The 19,959-nt window shown below is 36.4% G+C and overlaps 1 protein-coding gene across 1 annotated transcript in view; it reads left to right on the top strand.

The window, feature by feature from the left end:
• LOC110293524 (selection and upkeep of intraepithelial T-cells protein 10) overlaps window positions 1–19,959 on the top strand; it is a 67,268-nt gene that overhangs the window by 13,581 nt on the left and 33,728 nt on the right. The window contains exon 3 of the mRNA XM_021161370.1: window positions 14,108–14,389. Coding sequence (XP_021017029.1) covers window positions 14,108–14,389 — 282 coding nt within the window. The remainder of the gene's footprint in view (window positions 1–14,107; window positions 14,390–19,959) is intronic.

Here is a 19,959-nt window from a genome sequence, read left to right as displayed (position 1 = left end):
AATATATCAATATATCAATATATCAATATATCAATATATCAATATATCAATATATCAATATATCAATATATCAATATATCAATATATCAATATATATATATCAATGATATTAGCCCCTATCAGATTTGGGATTGATAAAAATCTTTTCCCCATCGGTTGGTTGCTGTATTGCCTTTATGACAGTTTCCTTTGCCCTACAGAAGCTTTAAAATTTTATGAGGTCCCATTTTTCAATTTTTGTTCTTACAGCATGAGCCATTGCCATTCTGTTTAGGAATTTTTCCCCTTTGCCCATATCTTCAAGGCTCTTCCCCACTTTCTCCTCTATAAATTTCATCCTAAGGGAGGTATCCCAATCACAGAAGAACACACATGATGTTCACTCACTAATAAGTAGATATAAGTCTAGAAGCTCAGAATTTCAAACCTACAATTTGCAAAATACATGAAACTCAAGAGGAAGGAAGACCAAAGTGTGGATATATCTGTCCATCTTAGAAATGGGAACAAAATATCCAAGGCAAGAGTTACAGAGACAAAGTTCAGAATGGCCATCCAGAAACTGCCCAACCTGGGGAACCATCCCATAAATAACCACCAAACTCAGACAGTATTGCAGGTGCCAACAAGAGTTCACTGACAGGAGCCTGATATAGCTATCTCCTGAGAGGTCCTTCCAGTGCCTGACTAATACTCAAGTGGATGATCACAGTCATCCATTAGATGGAGCACAGGGTCCCCAATGAAAGAGCTAAAGAAAGTACCCAAGAAGCTGAAGGGGTTTGCAAGCCCCTAGGAGGAACAACAATATGAACTAACCAGTAACCCCAGAGCTTCCTGAATCAAAGAAAACACACAGAAGGACTCATGGCTCGAGCTGCATATGTAGCTGAGAATGGCCTAGTCAATCATCAATGGGAGGAGAGTTCCTTTGCCCTGTGAAGGTTCTATGCCCCACTATAGGGGAATGCCTGGGTCAGGAAGTGATAGTGGGTGGGTTGGGGAGGAGGGGAAGGGAAAGAGGATGGGGATTTTCAGAGGAGAAACTAGGAATGGGGATAACATTTGAAATGTAAATAAAGAAATTATCTAATAAAAAAGAAATAAACACACACAAAGAATTGAGTTGGAATTTTGATGGGTATTGCATTGAATCTGTAGATTGCCTTTGGTAAGATCACCATTTTGACTATGTTAATCTTGCTGATCCATGAAAATGGAAGATCTTTATACCTTATAAAGTCTTCTTTTCTTCAGATACTTGAAGTTCTTGTCATACACATCTTTCACGTTCTTGGTTAGAGTCAGAACAAGATATGTTATATTATTTGTGACTATTTTTTAGGGTGTTGTTTCCCTAAATTCTTTCTTAGCTTTTTTATCCTTTGAGTAGAGGAGGGCTACTTATTTGTTTGAGTTAATTCTATATCCAATAACTTTGCTGAAGTTGCTTCTCGGCTGTAGGATTTTTCTGGTGGTATTTGTTTGGAACACTTACATATAATGTCATATCAAATAGTGATATCTTGGCTTCTTCATTTCAAATTTGTTGCTCTGTCTAGAACTTCAAGTACTGTATTGAATAGATAGGGAAATAGTGTTCAAACTTGTCTATTTCCTGATTTTAGTGGGATTGCTTCAATATTTCTCCATTTAGTTTGATGTATGCTATTGGTTTTCTGTGTATTGCTTTTATTATATTTAGGTATTGGTCTCAAATTCCTGATCTTTCCAAGACATTTAACATGAAGGGTGCTGTATTTTTCAGCATCTAATTAGATGATCACATGTTTTTTTTTTCTTTTAGTTTGTTTATATAGTGGATTATGTTGATGAATTTCTCTATATTGCACCATCCGTGCATCCCTGGGATAAGGCCTACTTGATCATATTGAATGATTGTTTTGTTGTATTCATTGATTTGTTTTCCCTGAACTTTATTGAGTATTTTTTCATTAATATTCAAAAAAGAAATGTGTCTGAAGTTCTTCTTTGTGTGGTCTTTGTGTGGTTTAGGTATCAGCATATCTGTGGCTTCATAGAATGAATTAGATTGTGCTCCTTCTGTTTCTCTTTTGTGCAGTAGTTTTAAAAATATTGGTATTAGTTCTTCTTTGGAGGTCTAATAGATTTCCTCTCTAAAACCATCTGGTCCAGAACATTTTTTGATTGGGAAACTTTTAATAAATGCTTCTATTTGTTTAGGGGTTAATGGACCATCTATTTGGTTTATCTAATCCTGATGTAATGTTGGTACTTGGTATCTGTCTAGAAAATTGTTCTTTTTATATAGATTTTCCAGTTTAATCGAATGTAGGCTTTTGTAGTAGGAACTGATAGTTTTTGGAATTTTTTCAGTGTCTGTTGTTATGTCTCCCTTTTATTTCTGATTTTGTAAATTTGGGTACTCTCTCTTTGCCCTCTGGTTAGTATTACTAAGAGTTTATCTATCTTGTTGATTTTCTCAAAGAACCAGTTCCTCGGTTTGTTTGTTTGTTTGTTTTGGTTTGGTTTTTTTATTCTTTGTATAATTGTTTTTGTCTCTGCTTGGTTGATTTCAGCCCAGAATTTTATTTCCCGCAGCCTACTCCTCTTACATGTATTGGCTTTTTTTTGTTCTAGAGCTTTTAGATGTGCTGTCAAGCTCCTAGTATATGCTCTTTCCAGTTTCTTTTTGGAGGCACTCGTAGCTGTGAGTTTTCCTCTTAGTACTGCTTTCATTGTGTCTTATAAGTTTGGGTATGCTATGCTCTCATTTTTGTTAAAGTCTAAAAAGCCTTTAATTTCTTTCTTTACATCATCCTTGGCCAAAATATCATTGAGTATAATGTTGTTCAGCTTCCATGTGTATATGGGCTTTCTGTTATTTTTCTTATTATTGAAGACCAGCCTTAGTCTGTAGTGATCTGATATGATGTTTGGGATAATTTCAATATTCATTTATCAGTTGGGGCTTGTTTTGTGTCCAATTATATGGCCAACTTTGGAAATGCACCATGGGGTGCTAAGAAGAAAGTATATTATTTTGTTTGGGGGTGAAATGTTCTATAGATATCTGTTAAATCCATTTGGTTCATAGCTTCTGTTACATTAAATGTGTCTTTGTTAGGTTCTGTTTCCATGATCGGTCCATTGTGGGAGTGGAGTGTAGAATTCTCCCACTATTATTGTGTAAAGTGCAATGTATGTCTTGAGCTTTAGTATTTTTTCTTTTACAAATGTGAATACACTTCCATTTGAGACATAGATGTTCAGAATTGAGATGTTATCTTGGTAGATTTTTCCTTTGATGAGGATGAACTGTCCTTACTTATGATTTTTTTTCCAAATTTTTATTGGGTATTCACTTCACTTACGTTTCAAATGCTATTCCTAAAGTCCTCTATAACCTCCCCCACCCCGCTCACCTACACACCCACTCCCACTTCTTGGTCCTGGTGTTTCCCCTGAACTGGGGCATATAAAGTTTGCAAGACCAAGGGTCCTCTCTTCCCAGTGATGGCCGACTAGGCCATCTTCTGCTAAATATGCAGGTAGAGACACGAGCTCTGGGGGTACTGCTTAGTCCATATTGATGTTCCATCTATAGGGTTGTAGACCCCTTCAGCTCCTTGGGTACTTTCTCTGGCTTTCCATATTAGGGACCTAGTGTTCCATCCAATAGCTGACTGTGAGCATCCAGTTCTGTGTTTGCCAGGCAATGGTGTAGCCTCACAAGAGACAGCTATATCAGGGTCCTTTCAGCAACATCTTGCTGGTGTATCCAATAGTGTCTGCGTTTGGTGACTGATTATGGGATGGACCCAGGGGTGGGGCAGTCTCTGTATGGTTCATCCTTTCATCTCACCTCCAAACGTTGTCTCAGTAACTCCTTCCATGGATGTATTGTTCCCAATTCTAAGAAGGGGCAAAGTCTCCACACTTTGGTCTTTGTTCTTGAGTTTCATGTGTTTTGCAAATTGTACCTTGGGTATTCTTAAGTTTCTGGGCTAATATCCACTTATCAGTGAGTGCATATCATGTGAGTTCTTTTGTGATTGGGTTACCACACTCAGGATGATACCCATCAGATCCATCCATTTGCCTAGGAATTTCATAAATTCATTCTCTTCACTAGCTGAGTAGTACTCCATTGTGTAAATGTATCACATTTCTTGTATCCATTACTCTGTTGAGGGGCGTCTGGGTTCTTTCCAGCTTTTGGCTATTATAAATAAGGCTGCTATGAACATAGTGGAGCATGTGTTCATATTACCAGTTGGAACGGCTTCTGGATGCATTCCCAGAAGAGATATTGCTGGATCCTCAAGTAGTACTATGTCCAATTTTCTAAGAAACTGCCAGATAGATTTCAAGAGTGTTTGTACAAGCTTGAAATCCCACCAACAATGAAGGAGTGTTGCTCTTTCTCCACATCCTTGACAACATCTGCTTTCAAATGAATTTTTTATCTTAGCCATTCTTACTGGTGTATGGTGGAATCTCAGCGTTGTTTTGATTTGCATTTCCCTGATGGTTAAGAATGTTGAACATTTTTTCACGTGCTTCTCAGCCATTCGGTATTCCTCAGTTGAGAATTCTTTGTTTAGCTCTGTGACCCATTTTGTAATGTTGTTATTTGGATTTCTGGAGTCCATCTTCTTGAGTTCTTTATATATATTCGATATTATTTACCTATGTGATTTAGGAATGGTCAAGATCCTTTCCCAATCTGTTGGTGGCGTTTTTGTCTTATTGACAGTTTCTTTGGACTTAAGAAGCTTTGCAATTTTATGTGGTCCCATGTATGAATTCTCGATCTTATAACAAAAGCCATTGCTGTTCTATTCAGGATTTTTTCCCCTGTGTCCATATCTTCAAGGCTTTTCCACATTTTCTCCTCTATAAGTTTCAGTGTCTCTGGTTTTACATGGAGTTCCCTGATCCACTTAGACTTGACCAAGTACAAGGAGAAAAGAATGGATCAATTCACTTTCTTCTACATAATAACCACCAGTTGTGCCACCACCATTTGTTGAAGGTGCTCTCTTTTTTTTTCCACTGGATGGTTTTAGATCCCTAGTCAAAGATCAAGTGACCATAGGTGTGTGGGTTCATTTCTGTGTCTTCAATTCTATTCCATTGGTCTACTTGTCTGGCACTATACCAGTATCATGGAGTTTTTATCACACTTGCTCTGTAGTACAGCTTTGGGTTAGGCATGGTGATTCCACCAGAGTTGTTTGTTTTTGTTTTGTTTGTTTGTTTGTTTGTTTGTTTTGTTTTTTTAACCATTGAGAAGAGTTTTTGATATCCTAGGTTTTTTTGTTATTCCAGATGAATTTGCAAATTGCCTTTTCTAATCCCTTGAAGAATTGAGTTGGAATTTTGATGAGGATTGCATTGAATGTGTAGATTGCTTTCGGGAGATAGCCATTTTCACTATATTGATCCTGCCAATCCATGAGCATAGGAAATCCTTCCATCTTCTGAGATCTTCTTTGATTTTTTTCTTCAGAGACTTGAAGTTCTTATCATGCAGATCTTTCACTTCCTCAGTTAGAGTCACACCAAGGTATTTTATATTATATGTGACTATTGTGAAGGGTGTTATTTCCCTAATTTCTTTCTCAGCCTGTTTATCCTTTATGTAGAGTAAGGCCACTGATTTGTTCGAGTTAATTTTATATCCAGCTACTTCACTGAAGCTGTTTATCACGTTTAGGAGTTCTCTGGTGGAATTTTTGGGGTCACTTATATATACTATCTTATACTTGCAAATACTGATATTTTGACTTCTTCCTCTCCAATTTATATCCTGTTGATCTCCTTTTGTTGTTGAATTGCTCTGGCTAGGACTTCAAGTACTATATTGAATAGGTAGGGAGAACGTGGGCAGCCTTGTCTAGTCCCTGATTTTAGTGGGATTGATTCTGTCTTCTCTCCATTTACCTTGATGTTAGCTACTGGTTTGCTGTAGATTGCTTTTATCATGCTTAGGTATGGGCTTGAATTCCTGATCTTTCCAAGACTTTTATCATGAATGGGTGTTGGTTTTTTTCAAATGCTTTCTCAGCATCTAAAGAGATGATCATGTGGTTTTTTTTCTTGGAGTTTGTTTTTATTGTAGATTACATTGATGGATTTCCCTATATTAAACCATCCCTGTAGCCCTAGGATGAAGCCTCCTTGGTCATGATAGATTATCATTTTGATGTGTTCTTGGATTCGGTTTGCAAAGATTTTATTGAGTATTTTTTTATCGATATTTATAATTGGTCTGAAGTTCTATATCTTTTTTGGGTCTTTATGTGGTTTAGGTATCAGAGTAATTATGGCTTCATAGAATGAATCACATCGAGTACCTTCTGTTTCTATTTTATGGAGTAGTTTGAGAAGAACTGCAATTAGGTCTTCTTTGAAGATCTGATAGAACTCTGCACTAAACCCATCTTGTCCTGGGCTGTTTTTGCTTGGGAGACTATTAATGAGTGCTTATATTTCTTTAGAGGATATAGGACTGTTTAGGTCATTAATCTGATCCTGCTTTAACCTTGATACCTGCTATCTGTCTAGAAATTTGTCCATTTCATCCAGGTTTTTCTCTTTTGTTGAGTATAGCCTTTTGTAGAAGTATCTGACAGTGTTTTGGATTTCCTGAATATCTGTTGTTATGTGTCCCTTTCATTTCTGATTTTGTTAATTAGGATGATGTCCCAGTGCCCTCTAGTGAGTGTGGCTAAGGGATAATTTAACTTGTTGATTTTCGTAAAGAACCAGCTCCTGGTTTGGTTGATTCTTTGAGTACTTCTTTTTGTTTCAGCTTGGTTGATTTCCCTCATGAGTTTGATTATTTCTTGCTGTCTACTCCTCTTGAATGAATTTGCTTCCTTTTGTTCTAGAGCTTTTAGGTGTGCTGCCAAGCTGCTAGTGTATGCTCTGTCTAGTTTCTTTTTGGAGGCACTCAGAGAAATGAGGTTTCCACTCAGGAATGCTTTCATTGAGACCCATAAGTTTGGTATGTTTTGGTTTCATCTTCATTAAACTCTAAAAAAATGTTTAATTTCTTTCTTTATTTCTTCCTTGACCAGGGTATCATTGAGGAGAATGTTGTTCAATTTCCATGTGAATGTTGGCTTTGTATTATTTATGTTGTTATTGAAGATCTTACTTAGTCCATGGTGATGTGATAGAATGCATGGGACAGTTTCAATATTTTTTGTATCTGTTGAGGCCTGTTTTGTGACCAAGTATATGGTCAAATTTGGAGAAGGTACATGAGGTTCTGAGAAGGAGGTATATCCTTTTGTTTTATGATAAAATGTTCTGTAGATATCTGTTAAGTTTTGTTTCATAAGTTCTGTTAGTTTCACTGTGTCTGTGTTTACTTTCTGTTTCCAGGATCTGTCCATTGATGAGAGTGGGGTGTTGAAGTCTTCTGATAGTATTGTGTGAGGTACAATGTGTGCTTTGAGATTTACTACAGTTTCTTTAATGAATGTGTCTTCCCTTGCATTTGGAGCATAAATATTGAGAATTGAGAGTTCATCTTGGGAGATCTTCCCCTTCGATGAGTATGAAGTGGCCCTCCTTGTATATTTTGATAACTTTGGCATGGAAGTTGATTTTATTTGATATTAGAATGACTACTCCAGCTTGTTTCTTCAGACAGTTTGCTTGGAAAATTGTTTTCCAGCCATTTACTCTAAGGTAGTGTCTGTCTTTTTCCCTGAGATGGGTTTCCTGTAAGGAACAAAATGTTGGGTCCTGTTTGTATAGCCAGTCTGTTATTCTGTCTTTTTATTGGTGAATTGAGTTCATTGATATTAAGAGATATTAAGGAAAAGTAATTGTTGCTTCCTGTTATTTTAATTGTTGCTGTTGCTATTCTGTTCTTGTGGCTCTCTTCCTTTAGGTTTGTTGCAGGATTACTTTCTTGCTTTTTCTAGGGCATAGTTTCTGTCCTTGCATTGGTGTTTTCCCGTTATTATCCTTTGAAGGGATGGATTCATGGAAAGATATTGTGTGAATTTGGTTTTGTTATGGAATACTTTGGTTTTTCCATCTATGGTAATTGAGAGTTTTGCTGGGTATAGTAGCCTGGGCTGGTATTTATGTTCTCTTAGGGTCTGAATAACATCAGACCAGGATCTTCTGGCTTTCATAGTCCCGGTGAGAAATCTGGTTTAGTCCTAATAGGTCTGCCTTTATACGTTATTTGACCCTTTTCCCTTATTGCTTTTAATATTCTGTCTTTATTTAGTGCACTTGTTGTTCTGATTATTGTGTTTCTGGAGGATTTTTTCTGGTCCAGTCTATTTGGTGTTCTGTGGTCTTCTTGTATGTTCTTGCCATCTCTTTCTTTAGGTATGGGGAGTTTTCTTCTATAATTTTGTTGAAGATATTTGCTGGCCTTTTAAGTTGAAAATCTTCATTCTCATCTACTCCTATTATCCGTAGGCTTGGTTTTCTCATTGTGTCCTGGAATTCCTGGATGTTTTGAGTTGGGATCTTTTTGCATTTTGCATTTTCTTTGATTGTTGTGTCAATGTTACCTATGGAATGTTATGCACCTGAGATTCTCTCTTCCTTCTCTTGTATTCTTTTGCTGGTGCTCACATCTATGGTTCCTGCTTTCTTTCTTAGGGTTTCTATCTCCAGAGTTGTCTCCCTTTGAGTTTTCTTTATTGTTTCTACTTATGTTTTTAGATCCTGGATGGTTTTGTTCAATTCCGTCACCTGCTTGGTAGTGTTTTACTGTAACTCTCTAAGGGATTTTTGTGTTTCCTCTTTAAGGGCTTCTAGCTGCGTACCTGTGTTTTCCTATATTTCCTTCTTAAAGTCCTCCATCATCATCACGAGAAGTGACTTTAGATCCATGTCTTTCTTTTCTGGTATGAGGGTGTATCCAGGACTTGCTAAGGTGGGAGAGTTTGATTCTGATGATGCCAAGTAACCTTGGTTTCTGTTGCTTGTGTTCTTATGCTTACCTCTTCTGTCTAATTATCTCAAGTGCTCGATGCCCTCAATATATCTGATTGGAGCCTGTCCTTCGTATAATCCCAGTTGATTCAGGACTCCTCAGAGTCCAGCTTTCTCTGTGATCCTTTGATTATGTGTTTCTGTGAACCTGAGATTCTGGATGTGTCATAGTTTTTGGCAGTCAAGCTTCCTCTGAGACCCTGAAATACTAGTGTGACCCAGCTCCTTTTACCCTGGGATCCTCTTGTCCTAAGATCCTGGGCATGTTACAGTGCCTGGAAGTGGTGACTACTTTGAGTATCTTGGAGCTGTCTGGTCTGTTTGAAACCAAGGTAAACCAGAACTGATCAAAAGGTACCCAAGTCTCTGGTTAGTAACGGCTCTGGTGTCCTTGTTCCTGTTGTCACAGGCCCATCTCAATTGGATTGGAACAGATGTTGTTTTCCACTCACCAGTGATCCTAAGATCACGTGGAGAGTCCTCGGTTGGGGGGGGGCGGGAGGGCATGTCCGCCAATTCTGCACCCAAGATGATCCAGTGCAATTTTTGATAACTTTTTTTTGAAAGTCAATTTTATTCGATATTAGAATGGGTACTTTGGCCTGGTTCTTGGGACCATTTGTTTGGATTTTTTTTCCAAAGTTTTACTTTGAGGTTGTGTATTTGTTATTGAGTTGTGCTTTCCTTATGTAGCAAAATGCTGTGTCCTTTTAAGTTTCCAGTTTGTTAGTCTATGTCTTTTAATTGTGGAATTGTGTTCATTGAAGACAAGAGATATTAAGGACTAATGATTGTTGCTTCCTATTATTTTTGTTGTTAGAGGTAGAACTATGTTTGTATGGCTCTCTTCTTTTGGGTTTGTTGTGAGAAGATTAATTTCTTGCTTTATGGGGGGGTGCAGTTTCCCTTGTTATTGTGGACGTTTCTCTCTATTATTGTTTGTAGAGCTGTATTTGTGGGAAAATATTGTTTAATTTCATTTGCTGATAGAATATCTTGATTTCTCTATCTATGTTAATTGAGAATTTTGCTGGGTATAGTAGCCTGGTTTGTTATTTGTGTTCTCTTAGGATCTCTATGACATCTGCCTAGGATCATCTGGCTTTTACAGTCTCTGGTGAGAAGTGTGTTAAAATTATGATAAGTTTGCCTTTATAAGTTACTTGACCTTTTTCCCTTATTGCTTTTAATATTCTTTCTTTGTTTTGTCCATTTGGGTGTTTTTATTATTATGTGATAGGAGGAATTTCTTTTCTGGACCAGTCTATTTGGAGTTCTGTAGGCTTCTTGTATGTTCACTGGCATCTTTCTTTAGGTTAGTGAAGTTTTCTACTATAATTTTGTTGAAGCTATTTACTGGCCCTTTAAGTTGGGACTCTTCACTCTCTTCTATACAAATGATCCTTATGTTTGGTCTTCTCATTGTGTCCTGGATTTCCTGGATGTTTCGTGTTAGGATCTTTACATTTTCATTGATGTTGAAACAATGTTTTCTATGGTATCATTTGAACATGAGATTCTCCCTTCTTTCTCTTGAATTCTGTTTATTATGCTTGCATCTATGACTCCTGATCTCTTTCTATGGTTTCTAGGTTTTCTATGTCCAGAGTTGTCTACCTTTGTGATTTCTTTATTGTTTCTCTTTCCATTTCATTTTTCTTTCCATTTTTAGATCTTAGATGGTTTTGTTCAACATTTTCACCTGTTTGGTTGTGTTTTCCTATATTTCTTTAAGGGATTTATGGGTTTCCTCTTTAAGGACTTCTACCTGTTTTCCTGTGTTCTGTATTTCTTTATGTCCTACTCAAAGTCCTTTCTCAGCAACATGAGAAGGGATTTTAGATCAGAATTTTGCTTTTCCCAGTGTATTATTGTATCTAGTCCTTTCTGTGTTGGAAGAACTGGGTTATGATCATGTCAAGTAATATTGGTTTCTGTTGGTTATATTCTTGTACTTTCCTTTCAACTTCTGGTGTCCTCTGGTGTTAGCTGGCCTTGCTGTCTCTAACCTTTCAGCCCTTCCTGCCGGTGAGCCCATAAGCCCAGGTATGTCAGCACTTCTGGGAATCAAGTTTTCTTTGGGTGGGATTGGGTTGTGAAAGGCTGTAGTATAGAACCTGCTCCTGGGTGCAGATGGAAACCAGAAGCATCCTGTCCCTGGCTGTAAATTGGTTCCTGTGTTCCCTGGGTTTTTGGGTGTCAGATCCAATTTTGGGCCAGGTATTGGGTGATTCTGTTGGTCTCACCTCTGAGCATGGGTGTGTCCACATTCCTGGGTGTCATGATTTCTCTGGGTGGGATTGGGGTGTAGAGGGTCGTAGCACAGGATCTGTTTCTGGGTGCAGATGGAAACTGGAAACAGCAGGCCCAGTCTTAAGCAGACCCAGTGCAGGTTTTTACAGCTGCTGTGAAATCATGTTTGCAAAGCTTTGTCATTTTTTAATATTTTTTTCTTCAATGTAGAAACAAAACTGACTTTTGTAGTCTTTACCACCAAGTAGCATAGGGAATAAGGCCAAGGATAGGCAAATGGGACTTCATGAAGTTAAGTGTTTATGTTCAGCAAAGAAAATTGTCAACCAACTGAAGAGGTAGTCTTTAATCCTAACACCTGAAAGGCAAAGAGAGGTGAATCTTTGTGAGTTAAAACCTGCTTGGTGTACATCAGAAGTTTCAGGCCAATTAGAACTATATACTGAGATTTTTTTCACAAACCAACCTACTAAAACAAAACAACTAAAAGCGTATTTGAAACAATTATTTTAAAAATAATTTTAAGAGGCTACAAATTAAGAGAGAGACCAAGGGGTACATGGGACGGGCTCAAGGGAGGAAAGGAAAATAGGGAATGAAATAATGAGTTAATCTCCAAAGAAGCTAATATAATTTGCTTTTTGTATAACAATGTCTGAGATTATATCACATATGTACACCACATATAAAACATAAATGCATACACACACGAATATATATATATATATACATATATATATATGCATGCACATATGGATGTATGAATGCACGTATGTATCTCTGTATAAATTTCAATAAATCCAAATATACTATGAACATGTTTTGCAAATTTCTTTTAAAATATGAATTTTAAATAATTTTATAAGAATATTTTGCTATTGATTTTATAGTTGTGGAGAACTCCGTCATGTGATCAATCAAAATAAATTTAACTCTGTCCTATTATGTAAACATACTGAACATAATAATGAAAGACATTAAAATATATCATTAAAATGAAATATTAATTCAATGCCAGTAATTTAAATTATTACATATAAACATTCATATATGTATAAATGGAAATTTGAGTGTTGATCTATCAGGTCACATGAACCTCTGCAAAAATCCCTTGTAATTTAATTATATTTTATTGAATTGATTGAGCTTTATAGAGTTTATTGACACCTCTGTCTGTACTCAGAATAGTTCCCTCTACTTTGTTGTGGCCCTTAAAGGAGCACTTCCTTTAGTGAAGTTTCTGCACTGGCGGGTGCTAAACTCCCTTAGTGTAGGGCTCCCCGAGCTCTTACAGACCTCCAAATGCTCACTAGTTCCTTTTCTATGTAATTATAATAACTGAAATATGAGATGGGCTTAATCCAACTTTATTTTCATCCCCTTGGGCTGAGAATTCTGATTATCCATCATTATCTTAAATTTTTTAAAGGAAAGAAAATAATTAGTTTCTTCCCACAATAAGTAAACTACACAAAAGCAGATACATTGTGCACCTCTCTGCACTTTGTTATTTTTCTGTTTTGATACTCCAGCTGCTTATTCTGTTGAAGTTTTCATTAATTTTGGGAAGTGGTTTTATAATTTATCCACCATTAAGTGTTGTCTCTCCAGTTGGGAAGTTGTGGCAGTTTTCACATTCACATTCATTACTATATTACTTAGAATTCTGGTAACAAAAACTCTAAATGTATGCATTAATAAATTATTTTTAAAATCTATTTTAGAACCTATATATGCTATTTGCATACTAGTCTAACTTTCAAAAGAACTTGCTTCAGTGACTAAGCTCAAGATATGATGATGTAAATGCCAAAATAGACAGTGCAGAGATAGGAATTTTGTTGTCTTGAAATTGTTTTTCTTTTTGAAGTGAGATATATGTAACACACAGATAAATACATAAAATGTACAACTTCGTGAATTTTTGCTTGTAGACACACTCACGATCTTATTCTTTGACTATATAGATACTGAATATTTTCAGCAGCTCAAAATGTTTTATTAATCTTTCCTAGTCAATACCATACTCTTATTGCCAAGGTTATCAAATGTCTAACTTTCATTGCCTTAGATAAATCACAAACATTACTATATTATTTCATTTTTAACAATCTCTTTAATGGCCAAAATTACTCACTATTATTTATTTATCATATGACAGGAGTTTATTTATTCTTTTGCATTTGTTTTCAGTATTAGTATTTGTATTTGTTTTTATTGTTTATATTACTTTGAGTCTCTCTCTCTCTCTCTCTATATATATATATATCTATATATCTATATCTATCTATCTATCTATCTATATATATATATATATATATATATATATATATATATAGACACTTTCATATATAAAGTGTTCTCTGTCTTTTTATCTGTGGCAATGTTAGTTCTGCTTCTTCAACTTTCTAATGGGGGTCAAGTATGTCTCAGTGAGGTCCTGTTTTGCATTTCACTGGTTGGTGATAATGTTGAACATCCTTACATATTCTTAATGATATCATTATGATATCTCTTTAAACAAATATGTTCTCTAGTGTTTTCACATTTTAGATACTAAACTTGATATATAATGCCTGTCATCTAGTTTGAACACAGTTCCTTTCCCAGATATAGTGTGGATATTTTCTATTTCATGGCTTTCCCTTTTTGCTCATATCCTGATCTACAGAAATTACTAAATTTATGAAGTCTAATTTATCATTTTTCTCTGATTATGTTTTTATATCTTCCCAGTGTGTGTTTGACTTAGAGTACTGCTTTTGCCCTAATTGTGACTATCCACATTCCCAATGGGACACAAGCAGCACACCACTGGGAATGACCACTTTTACCAACTTTTCAACTCTTGAATTTACACTGAATCATAGTAACACTTTTCTCTTCTTCCTAGCTATGAGCTTGGATATACAGATTAACATTCAGGTTCCAGATACAGAAGGGGTACTCTTGGAGTGTACTTCAGGAAGCTTGATCCCACCTGCTGAGATGACATGGAGAGACAGCAAAGGGAATATAATTCCACATTCAACCACATTTGACTCTCAGGATAGAGCTGGGTTATTGTATTTGAAGAGCAGCATTCTTCTGAAGAACAGAGTTCAAAGTCCTATTACTTGCTCCATTTACAATGTAACAACTAGTCAGGAGAAAAAAAGAAGCATTGTCCTACCAGGTAAGCTTTTATGACTTGGTTCTATCAAATATCAATTGTTTTAATCAAGGAGTCAAATTACGGAGAGAATTTAGTGAAATAATAAATGTGAAGTTATGTTACATGCTACAAATTGCTATAAAGTTGCATTATTTGAATTGCTGAAAATCAGAAAAATACTGGATGCTATGGAGAATACTTTAAAGAAAAGCATTATGGTTGGTTAGAAGGCTCAGAAGTTAAGACCATTTGTTCTCTTTGATGACCTGTTAGCTTCCTAGCACCCATACCAAATGAATCACAACTCTATAAATTCAGCTCTAGGAAATCCAATGTTCTCTCTGGACTCCACACGGACTTGTATGTATGTGGTCAGATATACTCACAGATAGTCACCTACACACACACACACACACACACGTAGATAGATAGATAGATAGATAGATAGATAGATAGATAGATAGATAGATAGATAGATAGATAGAGTAAATCTTAAAGAAAGTGTTGTAATAATTTGACAATAAGCTCTCAATCTGTATTGCACATTAAGGGTTCAAAAGTCATATCACTTCCACATAAACTATTTCTAGATTTGAACCCTTGAATATTATTTTTCTTTCAAACCTTGTTTTGTCTCATCTGGAAAACAAGATGTATAACTTCTGGTGTAAAAAGAAGATTGGAATTTTTCGGTATGTGTCTTTGTGGTTAAGGGGAGTCAAGGTAACAATGAAAATGTCATATTCTAAATGAAAAGATAGATGAAAACACCAGGAAGCATCAAAGTGATGACAAGTCAGCTTAAAGGCATAGAAGTTGGATGGTTACACACAGATAGACAGGAAATCGCCTTCAGTCCCATGTCAGATAATAGAGGGAGACATAAAAACAAAGTCTAAACCATAAAAAATTCTGGCAGTCTGTGAAAGACTGGTGATCCTTATCATAGAATACACTGGAGTTCTCATTAGCTTTAAGTTCAATGTGTGTTGATAAGGAGGAGATTTGATGTGATAGTCACTCCTCTGGCATGACTGGTCAGTATTGAATAAAAGTAATCCATTTTGTTGTTCTCTTTGTCTCAGATCAATATACACAAGCTCTGAACCAGCAGTTCAAGACATCCTTTTACCCTCCACAGTGTTTGACTCATCAGTAGTCCAGAAACAAAAGAGCAAGACAACTTTAGAATAACCTGTCTAAGATCATGAGCCAAAAAAGACATTCTTAAAAATTTTTAATTAGTTAATTCATTTACTTTACATTCCAACTACACTTTCTCCTTCCTCTTCTCTTCCAAGCTCTTCCCCCTCTAGAATAAATACTTCCATCCACTCCTCCAACCCTATTTTTCAGAAAAGAGGATGCTTCCCATAGATATATACCTACATTGGCATATCAACTTTCAATAAAACTAGGCTCATCTTCTCCTATTGAGGCCAGAAGAGGCAGCCCAGAAAGGGCAAAGGTTCCCAAAGTCAGGTATCAGTCAAGGATAGTTTCTGCTCACACATGGAGGCCAAGTTGTACAACTGTTACATATATTCAGAGGCCTTATGTCAGTCCCAAGAATGCTCCCTAGTAGGTGATTCAGTTTCTGTGAGTTCCAAGGTTAGTTGATTATGTAGGTTTTCTTGTGGACTCCTTGACCTCCTGGCAACTATTATCATGCCTTCTTTTGTCTAAAAAGCTCTGCCAAATGTTTAGATGTGGATCTGTGGATCTGTTTCCATCAGTTGGTAGATGAACACTCTCTGATGATGGTTAGGCTAAGCTTCTGTCTGCAAGTATAACAGAATATCATTAATGCTATGTGGGATGGATTCCCTCTCAGGGTGTGGGTTTCAAGCTGTACCAGTTATTGGTTGGAGTATTCCACAATTTCTGCTTTATCTTGACTTTTGCTTATCTTGTAGGCAGTACATATTGTATGTTGAAGGTTTTATGGCTGGATTGGTGTCCCAGTTCCTACACTGGAAGTCTGGCGTAGTTAGAGGAGATAGCCATTTCAGGATCTGTGTCTCCTATTGCTAGGAGTCTTAGCTAGGGTAGCCCTCATAGGTTCCTGGGAGTTTCCATTACCCTAGGTTTCTAGTTTATTCCAATATATGTCACCTCCCAATTCTGATTGTCTTTTCAGTACTCACTCCCACTATCTACTTCCTACCAGATCCCTTCTGTTTCAGTATCTACTTTCACTCCATTTAGTTCCCTCAGTTCACTAACCCACAATGTCTATTCTATTTTACCTTCTCAGTGAAATTCACATATCCCACCTTAAGCCCTCCTTGTTTGTTAATATCTTTGGGTCTGTGGATAGTAGTGCAGTTATCCTGTATTAATATTAACTTATACCTGAATATATGCCATATTTTGTCTTTCTGGGTCTGGGTTACCTTGCTCAGGATGATATTTTCTAATTCCACCCATTTTCCTGAAAATGCCATGATGTCATTGTTTTTAATAACTGAGCAATACTTCATTGTTTAAATGTACCATGTTTCCTTTATCCATTCTTCAATTTAGTGACAATGGTTGTTTCCAATTTTTGGCAATTATTAATAAAGATGCTATGGACAGAGTTGAGCTAGCATTCTTTTGGTAGAATGGAGTGTTCTTTGAATATATGACAAGTTGTGATATAGCTAGGTCTTGAGGTAGATCAGTAACCATTTTTTTTTATAAACTGCCAAATCGACTTCCATAGTGACAGTACAATTTTGCACTCCCACCAGCATCTGAAGAATGTTCCCGTTGCTCCACCTCCTTGCCCATATTAGCTGCCAGTTGAGTTTTTATCTTAGCCATTCTGATGATGTAAGATGAAATCACAGGGTCCTTTTGATTTTCCTTTCCCCCATGGCTAAGAATATTGAACATTTTTAAGTCCTTTTCAGATATTAGAGATTCTTCTTTGAAGAATTCTGTTTAGATCTGTATCTAATTTTAATTGGGTTGTTTGGTTTGTTGATATCTAGATTTTTTGAGTTCTTTATATATTTTGGATATCAGTCCTCTGTTGAATGTAGGATTGAGGAATATTCCCATTATATAGGCTGCTATTTTGTCATTTTGACAGTGCCTTTGCCTTAAAATGCTTTTTAATGTCATGAGGTCCCATTTATTAATTCATTGCTGATTAGTGTCTCCTGTGCCAATGCATTCAGCTGTGGGATTTCTTTGGTTGAATTTTAGGGGTCACTTAGTATAGCATCTGATCATCTGTGAATAATGATACACTGACCTATTCTTTTCTAATTTGTATCTCCATGATCCATTTCAGTTTTCCTATTTCTCTAGCTAGAATTTCAAGTAATATGTTGGATATATAAGGAGAGAATGGACAATCTTGTCCCTGTTTTAGTGGAGTTGCTTTCTCCATTTAATTTGATGTTGGCTATCGGCTTGCTGTATATTGCTTTTGTTATATTTATGTATGTACATTTTATCCCTAAAATATCCAATAAATTTATCTAAATGGGTTCTTGGATTTTGTCAAACGGCTTTTAAGCACCTAGTGTGGTGATTCTTTGTTTTGTCTTTAAGTTTGTTTATATGGTGCATAACATTGATGAATTTTCATATGTTGAACCATCCTTGTATTTCTGGGATGAAGCCTACTTGACCTTGTTAGATGATCTTTTTGATATGGTCTTGGGTTCAGGTTAGAGGTATTTTATTGAGTACTTTTGCATCAATATTCATAAGGAAAAGTGGTCAGAAATTTTCATTCTTTGTTGAGTCTTAGTGTGGGCTAGGTATCAGGGTGACTGTGGCCTCATAAAATGAATTTGGCAATGTTCCTTCAGTTTCTCTTTTGTGGAATAATTTGAAAAAAAAATATTGGTATTAGCTCCTCTTTGAAAGTTTGATAGAATTCTGTGCTAAAACTGTCTGGTACTAAGCTGTTATTGGTTGGGAGACGTTTAATGATGCTTCAATTTCCTTAGGAGTTAGGTCTATTTATAATACTTAGAATGACTTAAATTTGGTAAGTGGTATCTATGGAAAGAATTGTCCACATCTTTTGGGTTTTCCAATTTGGTGTAGTACCGGTTTTTAAAGTATGACCTAATAGTCCTTTGGATATTCTTGATGTCTGCTGTTATGCCTCCTTTTTCATTCCTGATTTTGTTAACTTGCAATTTTGTATCTGACTTTTAGTTACTTTGGCTAAGGTTTTGCCTGTCTTGATGATTTTCTCAGAGGACCATATCTTTGTTTGAATGTTTCTTTGTATTTTTTCTTTTTTTTATCTATTTTATTGATTTCAACCCTCAATTTGATTACTTCTGCATTATTTGCCTTTTCGATATACTCGTTTCTTTTTATTTTAGAGCTTTCTGTTGTGCTATTAAATTGTTAGTATGAGATTTCTCCAAGTTCTTTAACAAGACACTTAGTGCTATGAACTTTCGTTTTAGCATTACTTTGTTTCCCATAGTGTGTGTATGTTATGTATTCATTTTCATTTTCATTGTAGGGAGCTCTCTCTCTTTCTCTCTTTCTCTTTCTCTCTCTCTCTCTCTCTCTCTCTCTCTCTCTCTCTCTCTCTCTCTCTCTTCCTTTCTCACTCTCACTCTCTCCTCTTCTTTTCTCTCTCTCTTGACCCCATAGTCCTTGAATTCAGAATAGTTAAGTTTCCATGAATTTGTACACTTTGTACACATGTGTTGTAAAACCAGCTACGGAATACATGGTACATTTGGAGAATATTCCTTTAGGTGCTTAAGAAGAAAGCATACTCTTTTTTTTTTAATTTTTTTATTACGTATTTTCCTCAATTACATTTCCAATGCTATCCCAAAAATCCTCCATACACTTCCCCCCACTTCCCGACCCACCCATTCCCATTATTTTGGCCCTGGCATTCCCCTTTACTGGGGCAAATAAAGTTTGCATGTCCAATAGGCCTCTCTTTCCAGTGATGGCCGACTAGGCCATCTTTTGATACATATGCAGCTAGAGTCAAGAGCTCCGGAGTACTGGTTAGTTCATAATGTTGTTCCACCTATAGGGATGCAGATACCTTTAGCTCCTTGGGTACTTTCTCTAGAGCCTCCATTGGGAGCCCTGTGTTCCATCCAATAGCTGACTGTGAGCATCCACTTCTGTGTTTGCTAGGCCCAGGCATAGTCTGGGTCCTTTCAGCAAAATCTTGCTAGTGTATGCAATGTTGTCAGCGTTTGGAAGCTGATTATGAGATGGGTCCCTGGATATGGCAGTCTCTAGATGGACCATCCATTTGTCTCAGCTCCAAACTTTGTCTCTGTAACTCCTTCCATGGGTGTTTTGTTCCCAATTGTAAGAAGGGGCACAGGGTCCACACTTTGGTCTTCATTCTTCTTGAGTTTCGTGCATTTAGCAAATTGTATCTTATATCTTGGGTATTCTAAGCTTCTGGGCTAATATCCACTTATCAGTGAGTACATATCATGTGAGTTCTTTTGCGATTGGGTTACTTCACTCAGGATGATGCCCTCCAGGTCCAACCATTTGCCTAAGAATTTCATAAATTCATTCTTTTCAATAGCTGAGTAGTACTCCATTGTGCAAATGTACCACATTTCTCATATCCATTCCTCTGTTGA

This window comes from Mus caroli, chromosome 4 (genome assembly GCF_900094665.2).
Source record: "Mus caroli chromosome 4, CAROLI_EIJ_v1.1, whole genome shotgun sequence".
Taxonomy (NCBI): Eukaryota; Metazoa; Chordata; class Mammalia; order Rodentia; family Muridae; genus Mus; species Mus caroli.
Note: the sequence above shows the minus strand (reverse complement) of the source record. Positions and strands in the feature narration are given on the sequence as shown.